The sequence below is a fragment of the Pseudonaja textilis genome, chromosome 6, assembly GCF_049901715.1.
Source record: "Pseudonaja textilis isolate UNSWEBS1 chromosome 6, rPseTex1.2, whole genome shotgun sequence".
In the NCBI taxonomy this organism is placed as follows: Eukaryota; Metazoa; Chordata; class Lepidosauria; order Squamata; family Elapidae; genus Pseudonaja; species Pseudonaja textilis.
Genome location: NC_141995.1, coordinates 56,402,955 through 56,424,582, shown reverse-complemented (window position 1 = coordinate 56,424,582; position 21,628 = coordinate 56,402,955). Strand labels below are relative to the sequence as shown.

General features: G+C 43.1%; 1 protein-coding gene across 2 annotated transcripts in view; it reads right to left on the bottom strand.

Annotated features, from left to right (window-relative positions):
- CORIN (corin, serine peptidase) overlaps window positions 1-21,628 on the bottom strand; it is a 110,839-nt gene that overhangs the window by 50,413 nt on the left and 38,798 nt on the right. For both annotated transcript variants that reach the window (XM_087936626.1, XM_087936627.1), the window contains exon 5: window positions 10,290-10,471. In XM_087936626.1, the coding sequence (XP_087792752.1) occupies window positions 10,290-10,471 (182 nt within the window). The remainder of the gene's footprint in view (window positions 1-10,289; window positions 10,472-21,628) is intronic.

The following is a 21,628-nucleotide window of genomic DNA, read 5'->3' as shown; positions in this document are numbered from 1 at the left end:
TTTGCCTCCCTATTGTAGTTAATTTTGAAATAAATCTTCTGAATTTTTATAATTGAAACCTGCTCATACAAATAATGTATCGGGCTGGTCACATTTATGCTATGACTCACAATACTAATTTCTAAAGAGCACGACTAGTCTGCGGATGCCTCGCTTGCACAATTCTGAAGGCACCTATTGCCCATTAAGGAACTGAATGGTGGACAAGATTCATAGTGCAATAAATGTTGGAGATGCCGTAACAAAAAGGAACGTTTTGCCATTTGTGGTGGTTGTGCAAAATAAACTCTAAAATATTGGAAAGAAGTACACCAAAACGTCCAGAAAATTCTGAAAGTAAAATTTGAATTGAAGCCACAAGTGGTCCTTATTAGGCATGATTGGGGTGGGATTCAAATTTTTTAACAACCGGTTCTGTGGGCGTGGCTTAAGTGGTGGACATGGCTTGATGGTCATGTTATTGGCTGGGCGTGGCCAACTCAATATCACTCACATCAAGGCATACATCTCCTCACCTGGCCTCTCATGACTGTGGGGATGCTGCAACAGTCGTAAGTGTGAAAAATGGTCATAAGTCACTTTTTTCAGTGCCATTGTAACTTTGAATGGTCACTCCACACAAGCAAAGTACCAGCAAAGGAGGGGGAAAAAACTCCAGAGAAGTTCCTGAGACAGGAAGTCTAGTCCTGCCAAGAATGTAATAAGGGTTAATGGAGAGGCAGTTTCTGTAAGCAACACCAGAATGTTTCCTTCCTGCCTTCCTGACAGGATTAGTCCAGTAATTTCTTCTAACAACCAGTTCTCCAAACTGCTTAGAATGTTAGCAATCAGTTCAAGCGAATAGGTGCGGACTGGTAGAATCCCACCCCGGGCATGATTCTAGAGAGTACAAAATGAAAGGCATCACAACTTATTAAGATATGTGCTGATAGTGGCAAGAATTAATCACCAAAAAATTGCAGGGAATACAATTGAAAGACCAAAAATGGGAGAATATGGAGCAAGGGGGGGAGAGGAATAACTACCATAAAAGTCTACCTAAATTCAAGCATATCATACAGCAAAGCAAGTTCAGATGATTATAATTTAGTTTAAAACGGAAACTGTTCCAAAAAATATATAATAATTTAAATAGAAATGAGTAACAATTGCAGTCTTGCCTTTAAGATGAAACCAGTTGGGTGACCTTAAACCAGTCTAGCCTCAAGACTTAAAAATTAGGCAATGACCTCTGAAAACCTGAAAAACCGTGCTAAGAAAACCACAGGGGTTACCGGTGGACTGTAATGGAGCTTGCCCATCATGGTCATAAATCACGACAGTCACAAAATGAGTTGCCCACCCGAACAATCCCATTTTACGACTTTTTAATGTTTTTTTTTTGCAGCGGTCATTGAGTTGTGAAGCGACTGACACGTTCATTATACCAACTCTATCGTCAGTAAAACATGCCAAAGCTTTGCTACAATTTCTCGAAAACCAAAAGAAAACGCCGGTTTTCAGCAAAACTTCTGCAAAACAGAGTCACATGACCACGAGACACTGCAAACATCGATAAATGCAGGCCAGGTGACCTGACATGCAATCCTGTGATGGCGGGGAGGGCAGCCGTCAGAACCAGGGCGGTCTGACGTAACTTTGAAACATTGCTAAGCAGTCAATTGTAACTTGAGGACTGTTTAAAGCAGGGGTATCAAACTGGATTTCTTCAAGGGCTGGATCAGCATTGTAGTTCTCCTCTGTGGGCTGGCCATGGGAGGCGGGGAGGGGAGATGGGATGGATGCCTCCTGAAGCACCCTGTTAGCCAAAATGGGGCGCAGGGAGGCTGCATACAGCTCCCCCATGCTCCATTTTAGCAGGCAGAGTGCTCCAGAGGCTGTCTAGGCGGAAAATGGGGCACGGGGGGGAGCACGTGGGCTGGTCCTTTGCTATTTCCAAGCTAGAGTAGAACAGAATAGAATAGAATAGAATAGAATAGAATAGAATAGAATAGAATAGAATAGAATAGAATAGAATAGAATTCTTTATTAGCCAAAATGTGATTGGACACACAAGGAATTTGTCTTGGTGCAAATGCTCTCAGTGTATATAAAAAGAAAAGATACATTCGTCAAGAGTCAAGAATCATAAGGTATCATCACCCTTAATGACAGTCATAGGGTACACTAAAGCAATCAAATCGTACTAGGAAACAGTCAATATAAATCGTAAGGATACAAGTGACAAAGTTACAGCCATACAGTCACAAGTGGGAGGGGATAGGTGATAGGAGTGATGAGAAGATTGATAGTAATAGTAGTGCAGACTGTGTAAATAATTGGACACTGTTGAGGGAATTATTCGTTTAGCAGAGTGCTGGCATTCGGGAAAAACTGTCCTTGTGTCTAGTTGTTCTGGTGTGCAGTGCTCTATAGTGTCGTTTTGAAGGTAGGAGTTGAAACAGTTTATGTCCAGGATGTGAGGGATCTGTAAATATTTTCACAATCCTCTTTTTGACTCATGCAGTATACAGGTCCTCGATGGAAGGCAGGTTGACCTGCATCCAATCAAACCAATATTCTCAGAAGTGTAGTTAAGCTTTCCAAAGCCCATCTCTAGCCAGTTTAATTTTTCACCTACCCTGTTGGTCCCACCACAACTATCTTACGTAATATGACAGGAGCGGGAGAGAAGTAATCAAGCCAAAGTACCATCCTAAGAAGCTCCTCTCCACCAGTTTTGCGGCTTCCACAGGAGGGTGTAAGTGGCTTTAATTCTTCTGCTGTGTAAATGCAACTCCATCCATTTTCAAAATTCATCTCTTTTGCATTCTTTATCCCACTGTTTCTCAACCTTGGAGAGCTGGCGAATTCAGGGAGTTGAGGTCCATGCAGCTTAATGTTGCCAAGGATGTGAAACACTGACCTACCCAATACAGCTCATTATGCAGCAGCCCCCAAAATGCCCTTCCTTTTGTAGATACTTGGCAAGTTATGGAAGCAGTAGCATCAGTAAGAGGGAATTCGAAAAAACGGGATTATTTTATTTATATCCCAGCTGTATTTTCTTCACAAACAGCTCAAGGGATGAACATATCCTACCCTCTTTCCTCCTCCTATTTCCCACACAACAACATATCCTGTGAGATGGATAGGGCTGAAAGAGAGTGAGTGGACCAAAGTCACACAACTGACTTTCATGGCCAAGACAGGGGCTTGAACTCACAACTCTCTTGCTTTCTAGCCCAGTGCCTTAACCATTGGACCAAACTGGCTCTATTAGGCTGACACCAACTTTGGTATGTGCAGTGATGTCACACATAAAAAGCATAGCTTTAGTTACACTCCCACTGTCATGCCCCTGTCGGAGTCTGAATCCGAGGAGGAAGATGAACACCTGACAGGGAGTGGGAGTGTGGCTCCGTTAGCTGTGGAGGAAACTGGGGAAGGGCAAAGTCTGGCTGGGCAGAGCAGGGGAGAGGTAGAACAAGGGAGAGGGAGTTCAGAGGAAGACCCAGGCTCACCCCCTCTTCATCCTAGGGCACGCAGGGAGGAATGGAGAAGAGAGCAACGTGGATTGCCTGGCTTACGGGGGAGGAAAGGGCCCTGATTCCCTTCATTAGCCACACCTGAGAAAAGAGTTTAAAAGAGATGATGCTGAGTGCAGCATCTGCTGGGAACAAACGTGAGTTTATCTTGTGTTGACTTTGGTTATCTGTGTTCCTGGCTTCCTGCTCTGCCAGACTAATTACCTTATTTTGCCTTGATTGGACTTTTAATTCCAGTTTTTGTTGACCACATTTTGGACTTGATGTTCTGCAGACAAAGGCTGTTCCTGGGAGAGTTTTTCTCCAGCCAGAAGGTAACCAGGACATTGGGGGCAAAGTTGGAGCTAATAAAGGGACTCTTACAGATTATCTGACTGTTGCCTTTGTGCCACGCTCTGGGTCATCACACCCACAATTGCTATCTTGGCTTTTTTTTTAAATCTTCCCCCGACCCACTCAGTGCAAGTCACAGCTAGGATGGTCAGGAATATCTTGATCAATCTGATGCTATGGAAAGATATTGACTTTCCAGAATTTTGTGGTCAGTATTCAGATTTCCTCTATAAGAGTCGTGCTGTGAATTATGGAAAATCTAGTGCAATATACTCTAGCTGGGAAAAACAATAGATTTTACTGAGATCATGCACAGCAATGTCTGGGGATCACGCTTATTCCTGATGAGTCACAAGCAGCTTTAAAATGAAGTCTCCCTGATTATGGGCCCGTCTGATGAGTCTGACTCAATCTGGAGGAAAGCTCAATACAGTCTGACCTTGCATCTCCAGGCACGGCATGTTCTCCAGTATCTGCAGATGAGACAGGACCACAAGTCTTGCCACAAGTTTTCAAGACGGGCCACCACATTTCAGCTGTCAGGGAATTGGCCACCTGTTACAGAAGCAAACCTGCAGGTGGAGCCCCCTGATTTAGAGAAAGAAAACATCCTCAGCCTTCACACATTACACAAGGATCAAGAAAGTGGAATGAAGATTTCAGTAAGGACTCTTGCAAGAGAAAGGCACAACTCTGGGACAGAGAACTTCCCATGGCAAATAATGTTCTGACCCAGCCTTGCAGAAGCAAGAAACAGGCTCCTTGTCATGAAAAAAAACCCTCTTTATTTTACCTCTTGTGAATGAATGGCATTCACCCACCGAAAAGTCCAGGCAATAGTCCTTCAAACAGTTAACTGCAGTGACAAACATTGCAGGAAATACGACTTCAGCAACAGAGTGGTCAATGTCTGGAATACTCTACCAGACTCTGTGGTTTCTTTCTTCCCAAACCCCCAAAACTTTAACCTTAGACTTTCTACTAGTGACCTCACCCCTTTCCTAAAAGGCCTGTAGGGGGCGTGCACAAGCGCACCAACGTGCCTACCGTCCCTGCCCTATTGTTTCTTTTTTTTCTTATTCGTATTCATTTCATGTATTCATAACCACGTTTATACTTGTTACCTGATAATCGCTTGACAAAATAAAATCACTAAATAAAAAATAATAATAATTGCAAGGCCATGAGCTCCCAGATGAAAATTAAGTCCTGGCAAGCCATCTCTGTGGCACGAAATACAATGAGCAAAATATTCAGAAATACAAGCTGTAATCTCCTACGACAAGCAATGTTTCTTTCTTGCCCTGCTTGCAATTCTAACAGAACGTCCTTTAATTATTTCTATGCGGAAGGAACGGAGAAGAGAGCAATGTTGGTTGTGTGGCTTACGGGGGAGGAAAGGGCCCTGATTCCCTTCATTAAACCCAGCTGAGAATAGTTTATAAAAAGGCAAGCTATGTGTGGCAGGCTGTTGGGAGCAAACGTGACTTTATCTTGTGTTGTGGCTTATCTGTGTTCCTGGCGTCTTCCCAACTATGTGAGTTTTGCCGTACCTTCAAGTCTGAAATTCTTGCTCCTGCCCTGCCAAACCTTGTTTGGACTTTTAAGTTACAGTTTATGTTTACTCTGTTTTGGACATAATTTCTACAGTCAAAGGCTGTTTCTGGGAGAGTTTTTCTCCAGACCAGAAGGTAACCTGGACATTGGAGGCAAAGTTGGAGATAATAAAGGGACTCTTATTGATTATCTGACTGTGTTGCCTTTGTGCCGTGCCCCAGGTTATCACAGTGACTGAAGTAACAGCAGCACTGAAAAAAAAAAAAGACTGATGACCATTTTTTATAGTTATGACTATCACAACCTCCCCACTTGTCAGTTTATTCCTATTTATGACGGTTGCAGCATCCTGAAGTCATGGTATTGCCCTTTTTTTTGCACATTCTAGCAAGCAAAATCAATGGGGAAGCCAGTTCCACCGAAAAACTGGGTGACTAACTTAAAAACTGCAGTGATTTGCTTAGCGCCCGTGGCAAAAAAGGTCGTAAAATAGGGTGAAACTCACTTAACTGTCTCACTTAGCTACAGAAATTTGGGGCTCGATACTTGTAAGTTGAGGACTACCTGCATTCCCATCCGCTAGTTACAAACTCTCAGATAATTTTATTAAGAAACAAGCTATAAATGTTGAATCAGACTTCAACAGGGAATAAGTGTCCTATGCACAGCACATCAGAGCCGCTGTTTTGTGATCGAGACCATAATTAAGCACACACTTAGTCCAAACAACTCTTGTTTTATTTCAATGCTGGGAATTATGTTCATTCCCAGCCGGTAATGAGTCCCAAACAGTTCCTCAAGATAAGCACCCACCTTTCTTTCCTTTGAATTGCTGCCAACAACTAAAGTACCAAATGAACTGAAAAACCCCCAACTGAAATACAAAGTCCACACAGAGCTTCAAGGATTAATCCGAACAGAACGAATGACTTTGCTTCCTGCAAAGGTTTTATCATCTTTGCCTGTCCTTTATACCTTAGCGGAGGGGCAATCACCTCCCAGCCTTACTTCCAAGTCACCCCTTTTGTCTCAGCTGCTCTTGCCTTCTCGCAGCTCTGCGCACATGCACACTGGGAACACGCTCCTCTGGGTCCTCTGCCTCATTGCTGCCAGACTCTGGAGGCTCTGGAGTCAGTACCACACTCTCAGATGGTTCTGGCCCCATCTCTGTATTGGACTCAGGACCCTTGTCTGAGTCCTCCCCAGACTCCTGGACTGGTCCCTGTTCTTCCCCACTGTCCGATTCCGCTGCTGTCTGCACAGGCTGCTGGCGAACCACAACACGCTTTTTAATATTTGATTTTTTTGTTATTATTATGGAGTGTTTTTAGATTTGTTTTTTTATGTTTTTCTTTTATTGTTCACTGCCCAGAGTCCTATTCTGTTTGTTGTATAAATGTAAGGGATGGATAAAATAAAATTAATTCAGCATGGTTTGGTGGAAATATTATATTTCTACCAGTGTTTCAAGTGAGTTTATCAGCCCGCGTAAGAGTGAAAATCAGGATTCATCCAACATTCTTCCTTCTTGCTCTTTCTGACCTTGTTTATTTACCCAGCAAGAATAGCAGAATGACATTCCTATGTCACCTCCCTAGAAATTAAAAAAAAAAGTCCACATATTTTTCTTCTTATCCTCCCTTCGCATCCCTTATATTGTGCATTCTTTTAAGCGATCAGAGTTGGACATGGTCTTTAAAACGTGATTAATGAGGGGGAAAACAGCTCTGGAATTTTTTTCATTACTGCAGTTATTTACAGCATTACTGGGGTGAACAGTTTGCCCCAGTCATTGTGTCTCCCCTCCAGGATATGATTTAGGCGAAATTAATGTTTCTGTATTCCTATCTTGGAAACATCACCTAGTTAGAAAACAAAGGTAGTTTTTTGCCACCACAAAGGCTGTATTTTATTAATGTTTATTTTAAGCTTCAAATAACAACTTAAAAAAACAAACTAAATGCAGGTAGTCCTCAAGTTACAACCACAATTGGGCCCAACATTTGTTCGCTAAGTGAAACATTTGATGTGAGTTTTGCCTCATTTTATGACTTTCTTGAAACCGTTGTTAAGTGAATCGTTGCAGTTGTGAAGTTAGTAAGATGATTGTTAAGTGAATCTGGCCTTCCCAATTGACTTCGCTTGCCAGAAAGCTGATCATCTGACCCTAGGAAACTGCAACCATCATACATACAAACCAATTCCCAAACATCTGAATTTTGATCCTGTGACCATGGGGATACTGCAATGGTCATAAGTGTGAAAAATGGTCATAAGTCACAGATCCTTGTACATAGGCTTGAATAAATCTTCTCTGCTACAACTTAACGGATGGTCTTGATCCCTTTGCAGTTAGATCGATCTAGTCAGCTAAAATGCAACACTAAATTAGCACCAGATGTGATGACCCAGAGTGGGATACAAAACAAGCACAGTCACAAAAAACAGGCAAAGCCCCTTTTATTCCTTCACTTTGCTTCCACACTCCAAATATCCTTGACTGAAGCCCAAAACTCCCACACGAACAGTTACAAGAAGGGAAAAAGCAACACAAACCAGGCAAGATAAGGGCTGGAGGACGTCCAGAGATAACACACACTGGGAAGGACGCCAAACTCAGAGAGGAACCATAAATTAGAGATATTTCCACGCTTTGTTTCCAGCGCTTGCCTGAACGCATGTCTGTCCTCTTATTCAGTTGTCACAGCTGCAGCCCATGAAGAGGATCAAGGTCCTCTTCTCCCAAATAGACCCCGTCTCTCCCTTATCCTCTCCTCCCTGCGTGCCCTAGAATGGAGAGGGGATGGGCCTGGGTCCTCCTCTGACTGCCCAGCCGGCCTCTGCCCTTCCCCAGCCTCCTCCGCAACCTCCGGAGCCACACTTCCACTCCCTGTTGGCTGTTCCTCCTCTCCCTAGGAGTCTGACTCCACCAGGGGCATGACAATAAGTCACTTTTTTCAGGGCCATTGTAATGTCGAATAGTCACTTAATGAACTGTTTTAAATCAAGAACTACCTGTAATTTATAAACTGGAAGTCTTTACGACTATATTAAATAATAATTTACATTAATTTATAGCACATTTCTTTTAAGAGAGGAGCAAGGACAGTGTCTATTGAATGGTTTCTCAACTCTTCTTTTAAAATACATGATATTATACTCTAAGAGTATCATCTCTAAAAGGACACAAGCTGTCAATTTTTTCAAATGAGGCTTTGGACTTTTAAAGTAATTTCAGTGTCACGTAAGGACAGAGATGTTAAGCAAACAAATATAGTTTCTGTTAGATGAGAAAGTTTTATCCTGCATTTTTTTTTATCATTCCATTTATTATATTGAGGCTAATTTAGCAAAAATGCATTGACCGGACCATAAAACATCTACATATTTACTCTCCTTTAAAATCCAGTTTATATATAATACAAAGGGAATCTCTTACAGGTGCCAGGATTTTGTGTTCCTCTATGTTATGTTTTGGCAAAGTTCATGCAATATATCCAGTGGTGGGATTCAAATTATTTTACTACTGGTTCTGTGGGCGTGGCTTGGTGGGTGCGGTGTGGCTTTGTGGGCATGGCAGGGGAAGGATACTGAAAAATCCCCTTCACTCCGCACCCCACTAATCTGCTTTCCAGTTCTGTTCTCCTGAGCAGGGCAACAAAAGAAGATCCAGCCAATCACCTGGGACTCGGGAGGCAGAGAATAGATGGGGGTGGTATTTGTTGGTTCTCTGAACTACCCAAAATTTCCAGTACTGGTTCTCCAGAACTGGTCAGAACCTGCTGAATACCATCTCTGAATATGTCCATCATACTAAACTATAGTTTTGCTCATCTGTGGTTTGTTGAATAAATTACAATTTACAGTGACTCAGTCATAATAACCATAATGGCACTGTGCTAACCTACTATGAAGCATATTATGATTTGGTGAACCAAGTGATAACAGTATTTCAGTTGGTTTGAGCTATACAATGATGAGCCCAACCATTCTGTAAATAGTGTTTTATGTTTTAGATCAGTGTTCCTCAATCTTGCATGCTTGAAGTTGAGTGGAGTGCAACTCCCAGAATTCCACCTAGCCAGCCATGCTGGCTGTGGAAATTGTGGGAGTTAAAATCCACACATCTTCAAGTGCCCAATGTTGAGAATCAACCTAGAAATAAGGAGAAATTTTCTGACAGTGAGAACAATCTTCCAATGGAACAACTTGCCTTCAGAAGTTGTGGGAGCTTGATCACCGGAAGCTTTCAAGAAGAGACTGGATTGCCATCTGTCAAAAATGGTATAGGTATGTGGGGACAGGACCATCTGGGAATGGGGTGCTGCCTTTGGAGCCGTCAAAGTCTGGCAGCAGTGAGGCAGAGGACCCAAGGGAGCCTGTTCCCAGTGTGTGTGTGTGCGCAGAGCTGCTAGAAGGTGAGAACAGCTGAAACAAAAGGATTCATTCTTCAAGCTCTTTGTACTTCGGTTGGTTTTTGTTCTAGTTCATTTGACACTTGTGTTATTGGCAGCACTTCACAGGAAAGAAAGGTGGGTGCTTATCTCAAGGGATTGTTTGAGATTCATTACTGGCTGGGAATGAACAGAATTCTCAGCATTGCAATAAAACAAGACTTGTTTTTTAAAATAAGTGTGTGTGTAAGTACGGTCTCGGAAGCCTTGGTCAGAACAATAACACCTCCCAAGAGTAGTTTCTGCTCTGGTTTTAGCAAGTAACTACTTGGTGAACAATTGCGTATTTCTTTCTATTAGCTTGCTAAACATTTCCTATAACTTTTCCTCCCTGATTTTTACATAAATATATATATATATATCACATCACAGTTTTCCTCCGGCTAAAAGCACGCTTTAAAAAGAGAGAGATACTTACATCCTTTCCATTTTTCCCCTTGTGGGGAGAAGCAGACTTTGGTGATATTGTTGCTTTTAGTTTTGTTACGGAACTGGGAACAGGCAAGGAACTCTGGCCAAGAAGAATTGACTATCGCAAGGACTGGTTCACATCCTTTCTTCGCTGCCTCACAAAATGATCTACAAGGCAGAAGTCCATGACTACAAAGGAAAAGGAAATGAAAGGTCATTGTTCTTTGTTGGTATTGTTGGAAGAATTATCCTCCTGGGTTCAGTTCCAAGTCGGGGGAAAAGACACTGGAAACATATGGAGGCTGTTTGGAAAGATGATTTAATGGTGGACAGGACCACATGGCTTAGAGCTCCAAAGTGAAGAGAACGATCACATGCTTCAAGATGTTGGGGGAAGGAAAAGAAGGGAAGAGATGCTGAGAGACCCTTAATTTTATACCCTCTATTGGGCCCCACCTTAGTGTTTCCTGTTCCTGTGTAAGAAATGTATCCCGTTGGCTGTCAGACTCCCGGGGTGGGGGGTCTTAACTAACTTTGTAGGCTTTGTTTGAACCACATGGCTGCACCTGAGCGCTGGCTGATACAATCTTCCCAGGCCAGGTGGTGAGATGGGTAGAGGCCTTTATTATGTAGAACAGCAGTTGCCAACTGGTGGGCCACAGTGGAATCTCACCCCCAGAGCACCCCCCCAAAAACAATTAATCCAGGCTGCGCAGAAGCACAAGGCTGCACCGTCCACATGGCCTGTGAGAACCCTCCCCGCCCATTCACTCCTTACCCGGCAAACTTGCCTGCTAAATTGCTATTTTTCCCTTTTTTTCCTGACCATCAGCTGTTCTGCTGTGCCGGGAGATTTAGATTAGCTAGGAAGCAGGAAATGGCTGGATTTCTTGCTTTCTAGCTAGACTTTAGATCTTTGGCTCTGCTTTTAAGCACAGCTAAACCTATCTTAGGACTGAAGGTTCTATTATTCAGTGCAGACTCACAGCAAGCAAATTTTATGTGACCGACTGAGCTAGCCGATGGCAGATAGATAGATCACTGAATGAAACTGTGAGCAACTCAATCTGCCTGCCTGCTTTGCCTGATTTTGGGTAAAAGTTGCTCTTCTTATTAAAAAAATCAATATTTATATAAATATTTATAATATTTACATACAAGCCATGCCCAGCCAGTCACATGACCACCAAGCCACAGCCACAAATTAGGCCACTCCCACAGAACCGGTTAGTGGTCCCTGGAATTTAAAATTATGAGTTTGGTGATCCCCGAGGTCCAAAAGGTTGGCGACCCCTGATGTAGAATACTCTGGCCCAGGCCTTAATGGCTCCTGTTGAACGAAGACATTGTTGAGATGGCTGGCTAGTCTTTGGGCAAACAGCTCACACAGGTCACTAAATCGCTGCTGTTATTGATTAACCACATGAAGCAATTCATGTCTTAAGATCAGAAGATGGATAGAGATTTCGAAACCATAATTATTACAGGTATGTCATTCTTTGAGGGAGAAGGGCAATGTCAAGTAAATAAAATAATTCAGGACAAATTGAATCGATTCGTCTCCTCTATTGCCAAGTCTACAGAGAACCTGTAGAATCCTAATTACTCTTCTTCTGAATAATATTATTGGTTTTACCATTCAATTTAATCCATTTGTATATGACAGATACAACTCTGGATGGCTAACAGTGTATGAAAAGGCATGAAAACTTTCAAGGGCCACTGAGAACAAACACAATAAACATTCGACCATGGTAACAACTCACAGGTCCTTTTAATCTTCCAACCCTATGCTCTAGAGCAGGGGTCGCCAACCTTTTGGACCTCGGGGACCACCAAAGTCATAATTTTAAATCCCAGGGACCACTAACCAGTTCTGTGGGCGTAACATAATTTGTGGGTGTGGCTTGGTGGTCATGTGACTGGCTGGGTATGACGCCTTCTCATAATTCGGCTCAAAATGCAAGTCCATGCCTTGTAATAACAGCTACAAAGGTAAAGGTGAAGCTTCCCCTCACACATCCATGCTAGTCGTTTCTGGCTCTAGGGGACGGTGCTCATCTCCGTTACAGAGCCGAAGAGCCAGCACTGTCCGAAGACATCTCCATGGTCATGTGGCCGGCATGACTAAACGCCAAAAGTGCACAGAACGCTGTTACCTTCCCACCAAAGTGGCCCTTTCAAACTGCAAGGTTGGCAGAAGCTGGGAAAAGTAACGGTAGCTCACTTGGTTACATGGCACTAGGGATTCGAACCGCTAAACTGCTGACCGTTCTGATTGACAAGCTCAGCGTCTTAGCCACTGAGCCACCACATCCCTTTCATAGCGACTATAGGGTTATACAATGACCACATTTAGGACAATCAGACCATATGTCACAGCTTTTAGCACCAGCATACATCTCCCTCAGGAGACGGGCTCTGCCTATAATAAAGACGGTGAAATTTTGGCCAGAAGATGCTTCCTAACAACTTCAGGATTTGTTTTGAGAACGCAAATTGGGACATCTTTTACCACCCTGACCTAGTGGAGCACACTGCAACTGTTCTGTGCTATATCAAATGCTGCACAGATATTGTCACTGTGGTTAAACTTATTAGGATCTATCCAGGGGTGGGATTCAAAAATTCTAACAACCGGTTATGAGGGCGTGGCTTAGGTGGTGGGCGTGGCTTAGTAGTCATGTGACCGGGTGGACATGGCTTGGTGGTCATGTTATTAGCTGGGCGTGGCCAACTCAACATCACTCACATCGAGGCACGCATCTCCTCGCCTGGCCTCTCATGACTGTGGGGATGCTGCAACAGTCGTAAGTGTGAAAAATGGTCATAAGACACTTTTTTCAGTGCCATTGTAACTTTGAATGGTCACTCCACACAAGCAAAGTACCAGCAAAGGAGGGGGAAAAAACTCCAGAGAAGTTCCTGAGACAGGAAGTCTAGTCCTGCCAAGAATGTCATAAGGGTTAACAGAGAGGCAGTTTCTGTAAGCAACACCAGAATGTTTCCTTCCTGCCTTCCTAACAGGATTAGGCCAGTAATTTCTTCTGTTCTCTGAACTGCTTAGAATGTTAACAACCTGTTCTAGTGAATAAGTGTGAATTGGTAGAATCCCACCCCTGGATCTATCCCAATCAGAAACCCTGGATGACCAAGGAAATCCAGCGCCTCTTGTGTGACAGGACCAAGGCCTTGAGGTCCAGTGATGGGGCAAGATACAGTGTAGCCAGAGCTAGTCTGAAGAAAGGTATTCGGAAGGCCAAGACTGATTATAAGAAGAAGATTGAAGATAATTTTTATAGTAATGTTATAGCAGGTGTGGCGAGCGATTCAACAAATCACCAACCATCAATCAAGGAATGTCATCCCTGCTGAGGGGGATGCCTTGTTGGCAGAGGAACTGAATCATTTCTTTGCTCGCTTTGAAGTGGAGACACCAGAGACAGCTAAAATACAGCCACCAGCCCGTTGTAGCCCCCACCTCACTATGGAAGAACAGAAGGTGAGGAGCATTTTGAGGGCTGTGGACCCTAGAAAGGCTGCCAGACCTGACGGTATCTCTGGCCGAGTGCTTAAAGACTGTGCTGATCGGTTGGCTGGACTCTTTACCAGGATCTTCAATTGGTCTTTATCCCAGTCCATTCTGGTCTTCCGCATACTTGTGATAAACACCAGTTTGCATACAGAACAAATACATCCACAGAGGATGCTATAGCCATCATTCTTCAAACTGCTCTGACACATCTGGAACACCGGGGGTGGGCTATGTGAGGATGCTTTTTGTATATTTTAGCTCTGAATTTAACACAACTCTTCCACATAGACTAGTGTCTAAACTTCTGGACCTTGGGCTTTCTTATTCAATCTGCCTTTGGATTATGGATTTCCTGTCTGGCTGCTCATAGAGAGTCAGATTAGATAACCATACCTCTTCAGCCCTTATTCTTAACACTGGTACACCACAGGGTTGTGTGTTGAGTCCCTTACTCTATACTCTTTATGTACATGACTGCATTTCCATTCACGCTAGTAATCCTATTATTAAATATGCAGATGATACAACCGTGGTGGGACTTATCTCCGGGGGTGGGAGGGATGAGTCTCCTTACCGAGATGAAGTGGACCGGTTGCTTTCGTGGTGTGGAGACAATAACTTGGTCCTCAACACCAATAAGACCAAAGAGCTTATAATGGATTATAGAAGGAACAGATCAGACATCCAGCCCTTGCTTATCAATGGAGACCGAGTGGAGCAAGTGGCCAGTTTTAAGTTTCTGGGTGTTACCCTAAAAGAGGACCTGACCTGGCTGCCCACATTGCAGCCTTGGTCAAAAGGGCCCAGCAGAGATTATACTGCCTGAGACTTCTTAGGAAACAACAATTGAATGAAAAACTGCTGATGACCTTCTACCGCTGCACCATAGAGAGTATCTTAACTTACTGCACCTCTGTATGGTTTGCCAATTGCACAGGGGCAGATAGGACAGCACTCCAAAGGGTTAATGTCATTGCCCAGAAGATCATGGGTTGCCCTCTCCCCTCTTTGGAAGAGCTTTATAGCTCCCGCTGCCTTAAGAAAGTTCAAAACATTCTCAAAGATCCATCTCATCCTGGGCACCCCATTTTTTTTTTAACTATTACCATTTGGCAGACAGTACGGGACAATAAAAACAAGGACAAATAGGCTATTCCAGGGCAGTAACTCTATTGAATTCTATTGTATAGTGCAATATTAATGCAATATCAGGGGTTTTCAATTCAATTGCATAAAAATGTAGATGTTTGCTTGTGTTTTATTTTTATAGTTTTCTTATGTATAATGTACACTGAAGGTGGCATTTAATTTCGTTGTATGAGGTGCAATGACAATAAAGTAAAGTAAAGTAAAATTACTTGCTTTCTACTTCGTTCTTCAGGGTTATCATAAACTGAATGACAGTATCAAAAGGCTTCTTGAAAATATTCTCATAAGTGTTTTTCAGTTAAATGCCATATATTTCCTGACACAGGAAACATGATTGATAAAAGAACAGTCATGAGAACCGATATGTACAACACTCAGATGAATAGTTTCCTAGCTTAAAATATTATTTTTGAAAGATTAAAGAGAAATATGCCGTCGTCTTACTCAATTTCCCCAAGGTTATATTTTCTAGAATCTCCCTAAAGATACAGTAATATAATTCTAAGTCCCATTGCCAACCAAAAATAAAGTTCACCCATAAACAGAAGAGTTGCTTTCCAAAAGATTGGCTCTGAAAATGCTACTGGCTCAGATTACAAGGCTTGAATTGGAAAGCAGGCAACACTGCATGGAGCTGAATTAAAATAGTTTTTAACTGAGGTATGAGACAAGCGATAAATCCCATTTTTCCCCATCCAGTCAAAACCTTTTAGATATTGACAATTTCAAAACAAAATCATGCATCGTTTTATAAAATTATGTTGAAAATTCCTATATTAAAAATATTATATAATCTCACCTTATAAATTACAAACTGCCATTAGCATAGGAATACACAAAACATACAGTATTTTCATGCTAAGGCACTTATCTATAGTGTTCTGCTAGATGATATGACAAACATATCCAGTTAAGATTGCTGGTCACCTTTAATATTTGGCAGTATCTTATATCAGGAGGAGTCGAGACAGCCTATAGGTCAGAGGTTCTCAGACTGGTCTTATGGTGCAAAAGTCATAACCTCACCCTGAACATCAAAAAGACCAAAGAATTGATTATAGACTTCAGAAGATGCAAAGCAGAGCCTTTTCCACTATATATCAATGGAGATTGTGTGGAAAGAATTCATAGTTTTAAATTTCTAGGAACTCATATTTCGGACAACCTTACTTGGTTGGTCCACACTATGGCCACTGCAAAGAAGTCCCAGCAGCACCTGCACTTTCTGAGGCTGCTGAAAAAGAGTGGTCTGGGTGAGAAATGGCTGGTTACTTTTTACCGTTCTACCATGGAGAGCATTTTGGCATACTTTGTAACAGTGTGATATGCTGGATGCTCTGTAGTGGATAAGAAGATGCTCCAGAGAGTTATAAACACAGCACAAAAAATCATTGGTTGCTCTCTTTCTTCTTTAGAACAGATTGCGAAGAGCAGACTCCTCTCTAGAGCACTAAAAATCTCCACAGACCGTTCTCATCCTGATCATTCATATTTCGAACTGGGAGATGTTATAGGTGTCTTAAAATGAGGACACATAGATTAAGGGTTTCTTTTCCAGTCAAATAGTGCATGTGTGATCTAGTCCTATGTAGTGGCATTTTACACTATTTAACTTACTAAATGTTTTAGATAGGTTTTAGACTAGGTTTTTAATTATTATCATGATTGTAATTCTTTTAATTTTTAAATACTTGTGATGTGGTGTTTGGGGCACTGTGCTGGAGCAGCTTTCAAATTTCATTGTATTTGTGGAATGCAATGATAATAAAGGTAAATTCTAAATTCTAAATCTCAGCCATATTTGCCATGGCTAACAGCCAGTATTTCCTTTCTTATAACTGCTAATATTATTATGCTTGGATGCTTGAAAACCAAAATAAAAATCTGTGGTTTACCCAGCACAGCTACCACAGAAATATTTCTACAATCCCTTCTTGTTCCCCATTTCACTCTCTGCCTAGCCAAGTGTGGAAGTGGGGGGACACAGAGCCAAGATTATGTGATTTAAGCAACCCCAAATGTCTTCAGTGATTTCAGTATTCAGGCTGGTATTGCAGTCAATGGGCCAAGTGGATACTTCATGGTCTCCCCAAAGAATCAGGGTGCTAATCAGGGTGCCTCAAGTTCTCCAATTTGGGAGAGTTGGAAGAAAAGTCTCCAACTCCATCTCCTTGAGTACAGCTTCCAGGGGTGGGCTGCTGGAGGTTCGCAGGGGTTCGGGAGAGGCCCTAGCTAAGATTCTGCACAGTTTGGAGAAACCCCCAAATCTCACTCCTGACTGGCCCCGCCCCAACCACCCCGCCCTTCCCAGGAGTCCCCACATGGGCCATTTTGGATGCCAGTAAGTGCAGGGTGCACACTGAGCCTCGGGGAGGGCAAAAAATGGGCCTCCTGGAAGTTTGGGAAGGCTGGAAGTGGGCCCCTTCCCAGCTTCCAGAGAGCCTCCGGAGTCCGGGGAGGCCATTTTCGCTCTCCTGGAGGCTCGAAGAAAGCCTCCGGAGCCCGGGGAGAACAAAAATGCCCCCCCCCCCGCCGTGGTGCAGGAGGCCAACTAGGCCACACCCACCACGGCCACACACCCAGAAACCAGGCAGAGAACCCCTTGATAAAAATTTTTTGAAGCCCACCCCTGACAGGTTCCCCACAGGGCTGTGTCTTGAGTCCTCTACTGTTCACCTTGAGGACCCACCGCTGCTGTGTCAAATGTGCTACAAATCATATTGTGAAGTATGCGGATGACATGGCAGTGGTGGGTCCTCAAGGTCGGGACAATAATGAAGATGCATATAGGGAAGAGGTGAAGGCTCTAGTGGACTGGGGCAATAAAAGTAACCTGGTTCTAAACGTTAATAAAACAAACGAGATAATTGCAGATTTTAGAAAGAGCTGGCATGGCCATATTCCACTCAGTATCAAGGATGCAACTGTAGAGGTGATCAAAGTATTGAGGGTGCAGATAACTAAAATCTCAACCAGCCTCTCTACATGTCATCCTTAGTGAAGTGTGCAAACCAGCATCTGCATTTCATGAGTCGGATGAGGAGAGCACATCTTTTTCCTGGCCATTTTTTACAGAGGCTCAATTGAGAGCGTTTTAACAAACCGCTTCACTGTTTGGTTTGGTGGCAGCAGTCAGTGCCTCAGATAGAAAGTCCATACAGAGAGCGGTGAGGACAACCAAGAAGATTATAGGAAGCTCGCTTCCCGTTATTCAGGATGCTGCTTATAAGAGCTATGTGCTTAGAGCTCAAAGAGAGACTCAGTTAGAGACTGCACACACCCACTTCACAGTCTGTGCTCATCTTCATTTCTTAGCCGAAGGAGCCAGTTATCCAAAGATAATTCTGTGGTCATGTCACTAGCATGACTATATGCCATAGTGCATGGAATGCTGTTACCTTTGCACCGAAGTAGTACCTATTTATCTACTTGCATTTGCATGCTTTTGAACTACTAAATGGGTAGGAGCTGGAGCAAGGAAAGGGAGCTCATGCCATTGTGTGTTTGGGTCTCGAACCCAGGCCATCCAAATATCCAGCTGAAGAGTTCAGCGTATTTAACTCTCCCACTGCCTCCTACCCCACAGGGGATAACAATAACCCCATAGAAATTATGAGACCATAAAGGAGACAGAATAATAAAATATTGACATTTTAAACATAAACATTGAAATGATGCTACCTTAAGATATGGAAGAACATTACACAGTATGATCTTTGTATTCCAACAATCTTAAAATAGCAAAGTAAGTAAACATAAAATCAGCTGTTAAACTCCTGTGTTATTTAGTTTCTGCCAATTCCCAATGGAACAACATGTTTTTTTTCCTTCAATTTCTTGTCAGGAGATCATTTGCACAAAAGTGAAGAGATACACAACTCCATTTTGTTGCTTGCTGTTTTAGCTTCCAGCTCCAGAGACATTCCACCATCATATCAAAGAATGCTGCTTTTCCTCCCCAGAAACTAGCACTTTCTGAAACAGCCACCTGTCCCAAATGTTACAGCATTGCTTCAAAATCTGTGAATGTGATCCATAGAAAAGTGTTTCGCACAGTGATTTTGCTTTTGTGGGAGACAAAGCTATGTGAATGAAGTTTGTTTTGTTTTGTTTAATCTCAATTGGGTAGTCAATTGCCTTTATGCAGAGGAACTGTGCTATCACAATGATAGGAAAATGCAAGGAATCAGCAGTTGGTGATACAGAAATATAAACATAAGGATGTTGTTCGCTCTCATCCTGTTGTCATTCTCTGGCAGCCTGTGAAGATGGCAGCGGAATCGGACAGTGGGGAAGAACAGGGACCAGTGCGAGAGTCTGGAGACGACTTGGACAGGAGTCCTGCGTCCAATGCAAAGATGGGGCCAGGACCGTCTGGGAGTTATCCGGAGCCTCTGGAGTCTGGCAGCAGTGAGGCAGAGGAACCAGGGGAGCCTGTTCCCAGTGCGCATGTGCGCAGAGCTGCGAGAAGGCAAGAGCAGCTGAGGCAAAAGGGGTGACTTGGGAGTAAGGCTTGGAGGTGATTGCCCCTCCCCTAAGGTATAAAGGACAGGCAAAGGTGATGAAACCTTTACAGGAAGCAAAATCGTTCGTTCTGTTCGGATTAATCCTTGAAGCTCTGTGTGGACTTTGTACTTCAGTTGTTTTTTTATAGGTCATTCAGCATTTTTGTTGTTGGCAGCAATTCAAAGGAGAGAAAGGTGGGTGCTTATCTCGAGAGACTGTTTGGGACTCAATACAGGCTGGGAATGAACATAATTCCCAGCATTGAAATAAAACAAGAGTTGTTTTAACTAAGCGTGTGCTTAATTACAGCCTCAGGAAGCCTTGATCAGAACAGTTCTCCCAATTCAGGCAACCCAGGGGTATTGCTTCATAATTGCTACAAAATTGAAGCTAATTACAGCTAGTCCTTTTAGCTAATTTTAGTTTTAGCTAGTTCATTTAGTCATTGTTTGAAGTTATGGAGCCAAACACTTTTGATTGTTTTTCACACTTAGAACCGCTGCAGCATCCCCATGATCGTGTGATCGAAACTCAGGCCCTTGGCAACTGACTCATATTTATGACGGTTGCAGTGTCCCGGGGTTATGTGATCACCATCTGACAAGCACAGTCAATGGAGAGGCCAAATTCCCTTAGCAACCAAGTCTCTAATGTAACAACTGCAGTGATTCATTTAAACTAAATAGGTTGCAAAATGGGGCATAATTCACAAATGGCTCACTTAGCAAGAGAAATTTGAGGTTCAATTGTGGTTATACGTTGAGGGCTGTAGTAGTCCACTGAATGCGAAAATGGCAGTCGCCTACAAGAAATCTGGTCAAGGAATGGAGAAATACGTATTTTCTACCTTATCCTAGTTAAGGTTTTACAGACCAGGAAGTAAGAATTGCAAGGGTCTGCCATGACTTTTCCCCCCGATAAGGATTTAAATGTGCATACCTGAATATGGGAATAAAAAGGTGAGGAAGGGACCTTTAGTCAGCTCTAGAGTAGATTATAGCCATACAAAGTGCTTTTGTGTGGAAATAAGTTTGCAAGCATCTTCTCTAGCTCTGAGTTTTTACTTCCCAGTTAAACCTACATCCATAAATAATAGAATAACAGAGTGGGACTTGGAAGATCTTCCAGTCCAACCACTTGCTGAAGCAGGAAACCCTGTAACATTTCAGACAAATGGTTATCCAATCTCTTCTTAAAATTCTCCAGTGTTGAAGCGCCCACATCTTCTGGAGGCAAACTTCCACTGATTAATTATTCTACCTGCCAAGAAATTTCTTCTTAATTCTTCTTGGTTCTCTCCTTGATCAGTTTCCATCTATTGCTTCTTGTTCTGCCTACCAGTGCTCTGAAGCAGTGGTCACCAACCAGTGGGTGAGGACCACTGGTAGTCCATGAGAAAATGTTAGTGGTCCACAGAGAAATGTCATCCCCAAATCACCTCCCCCCCAAAAAAAACAATTAATCCAGGCTGCGCAGAAACACAAGGCAGCACCGCCCACATGGCCCGTGGGAATACAAGGCTTGCATCGCGAACAAGGTAGTGAGGGGAAGAGGGGAAGGGCGGAGTGGGGGAGCTTGCCCCACATGCCTCACCTGGCCACCGGGCTGCTTCTTTCCGCTTGTTTCTTCTTCTGCTTTTGGCTGCACTCAAGGAAAGCAGCAAAAGTCTGTCTTTCTCTCCCCGAAACTCCTCCAGAAATGAGTCTTTGGAACCCTGCAAGGCATCTTGCTCCAAGAGGCTGCGCCGGCAAAGACTCATTTCTGGCAGAGTTTGGGGGAGAGAAAGAAAGACTTCTGCTGCTTTCTTTGCATGAAACCAAAAGTCTCTCTCTCCCCCTAAGAATGGAGCTGGAAACAGTATCCTGCGATCCCAAATAAAGAATGATCGATCGGTAGGAAAACGGGATGGGGAATTTTCCTGCAGACTTTTTTTGGGGGGGGTCCCAGGGTCTCTGGTCCGCGGGATTTAAAATTATGAGTTTAGTGGTCCCTGAGGTCCAAAAGGCTGGCAACTCCTGCTCTGGAGAATAGGTTGACCCCTCCTGCTTTCTCAAATGTTTCGCTAATTTAGAGTTAACCCAAGAGTTTTCTAGATCAGCTAGAAATCAGATACTCAGTTGAGTAGATACACAGGACAGAAAAAGAATTCTGTTAGT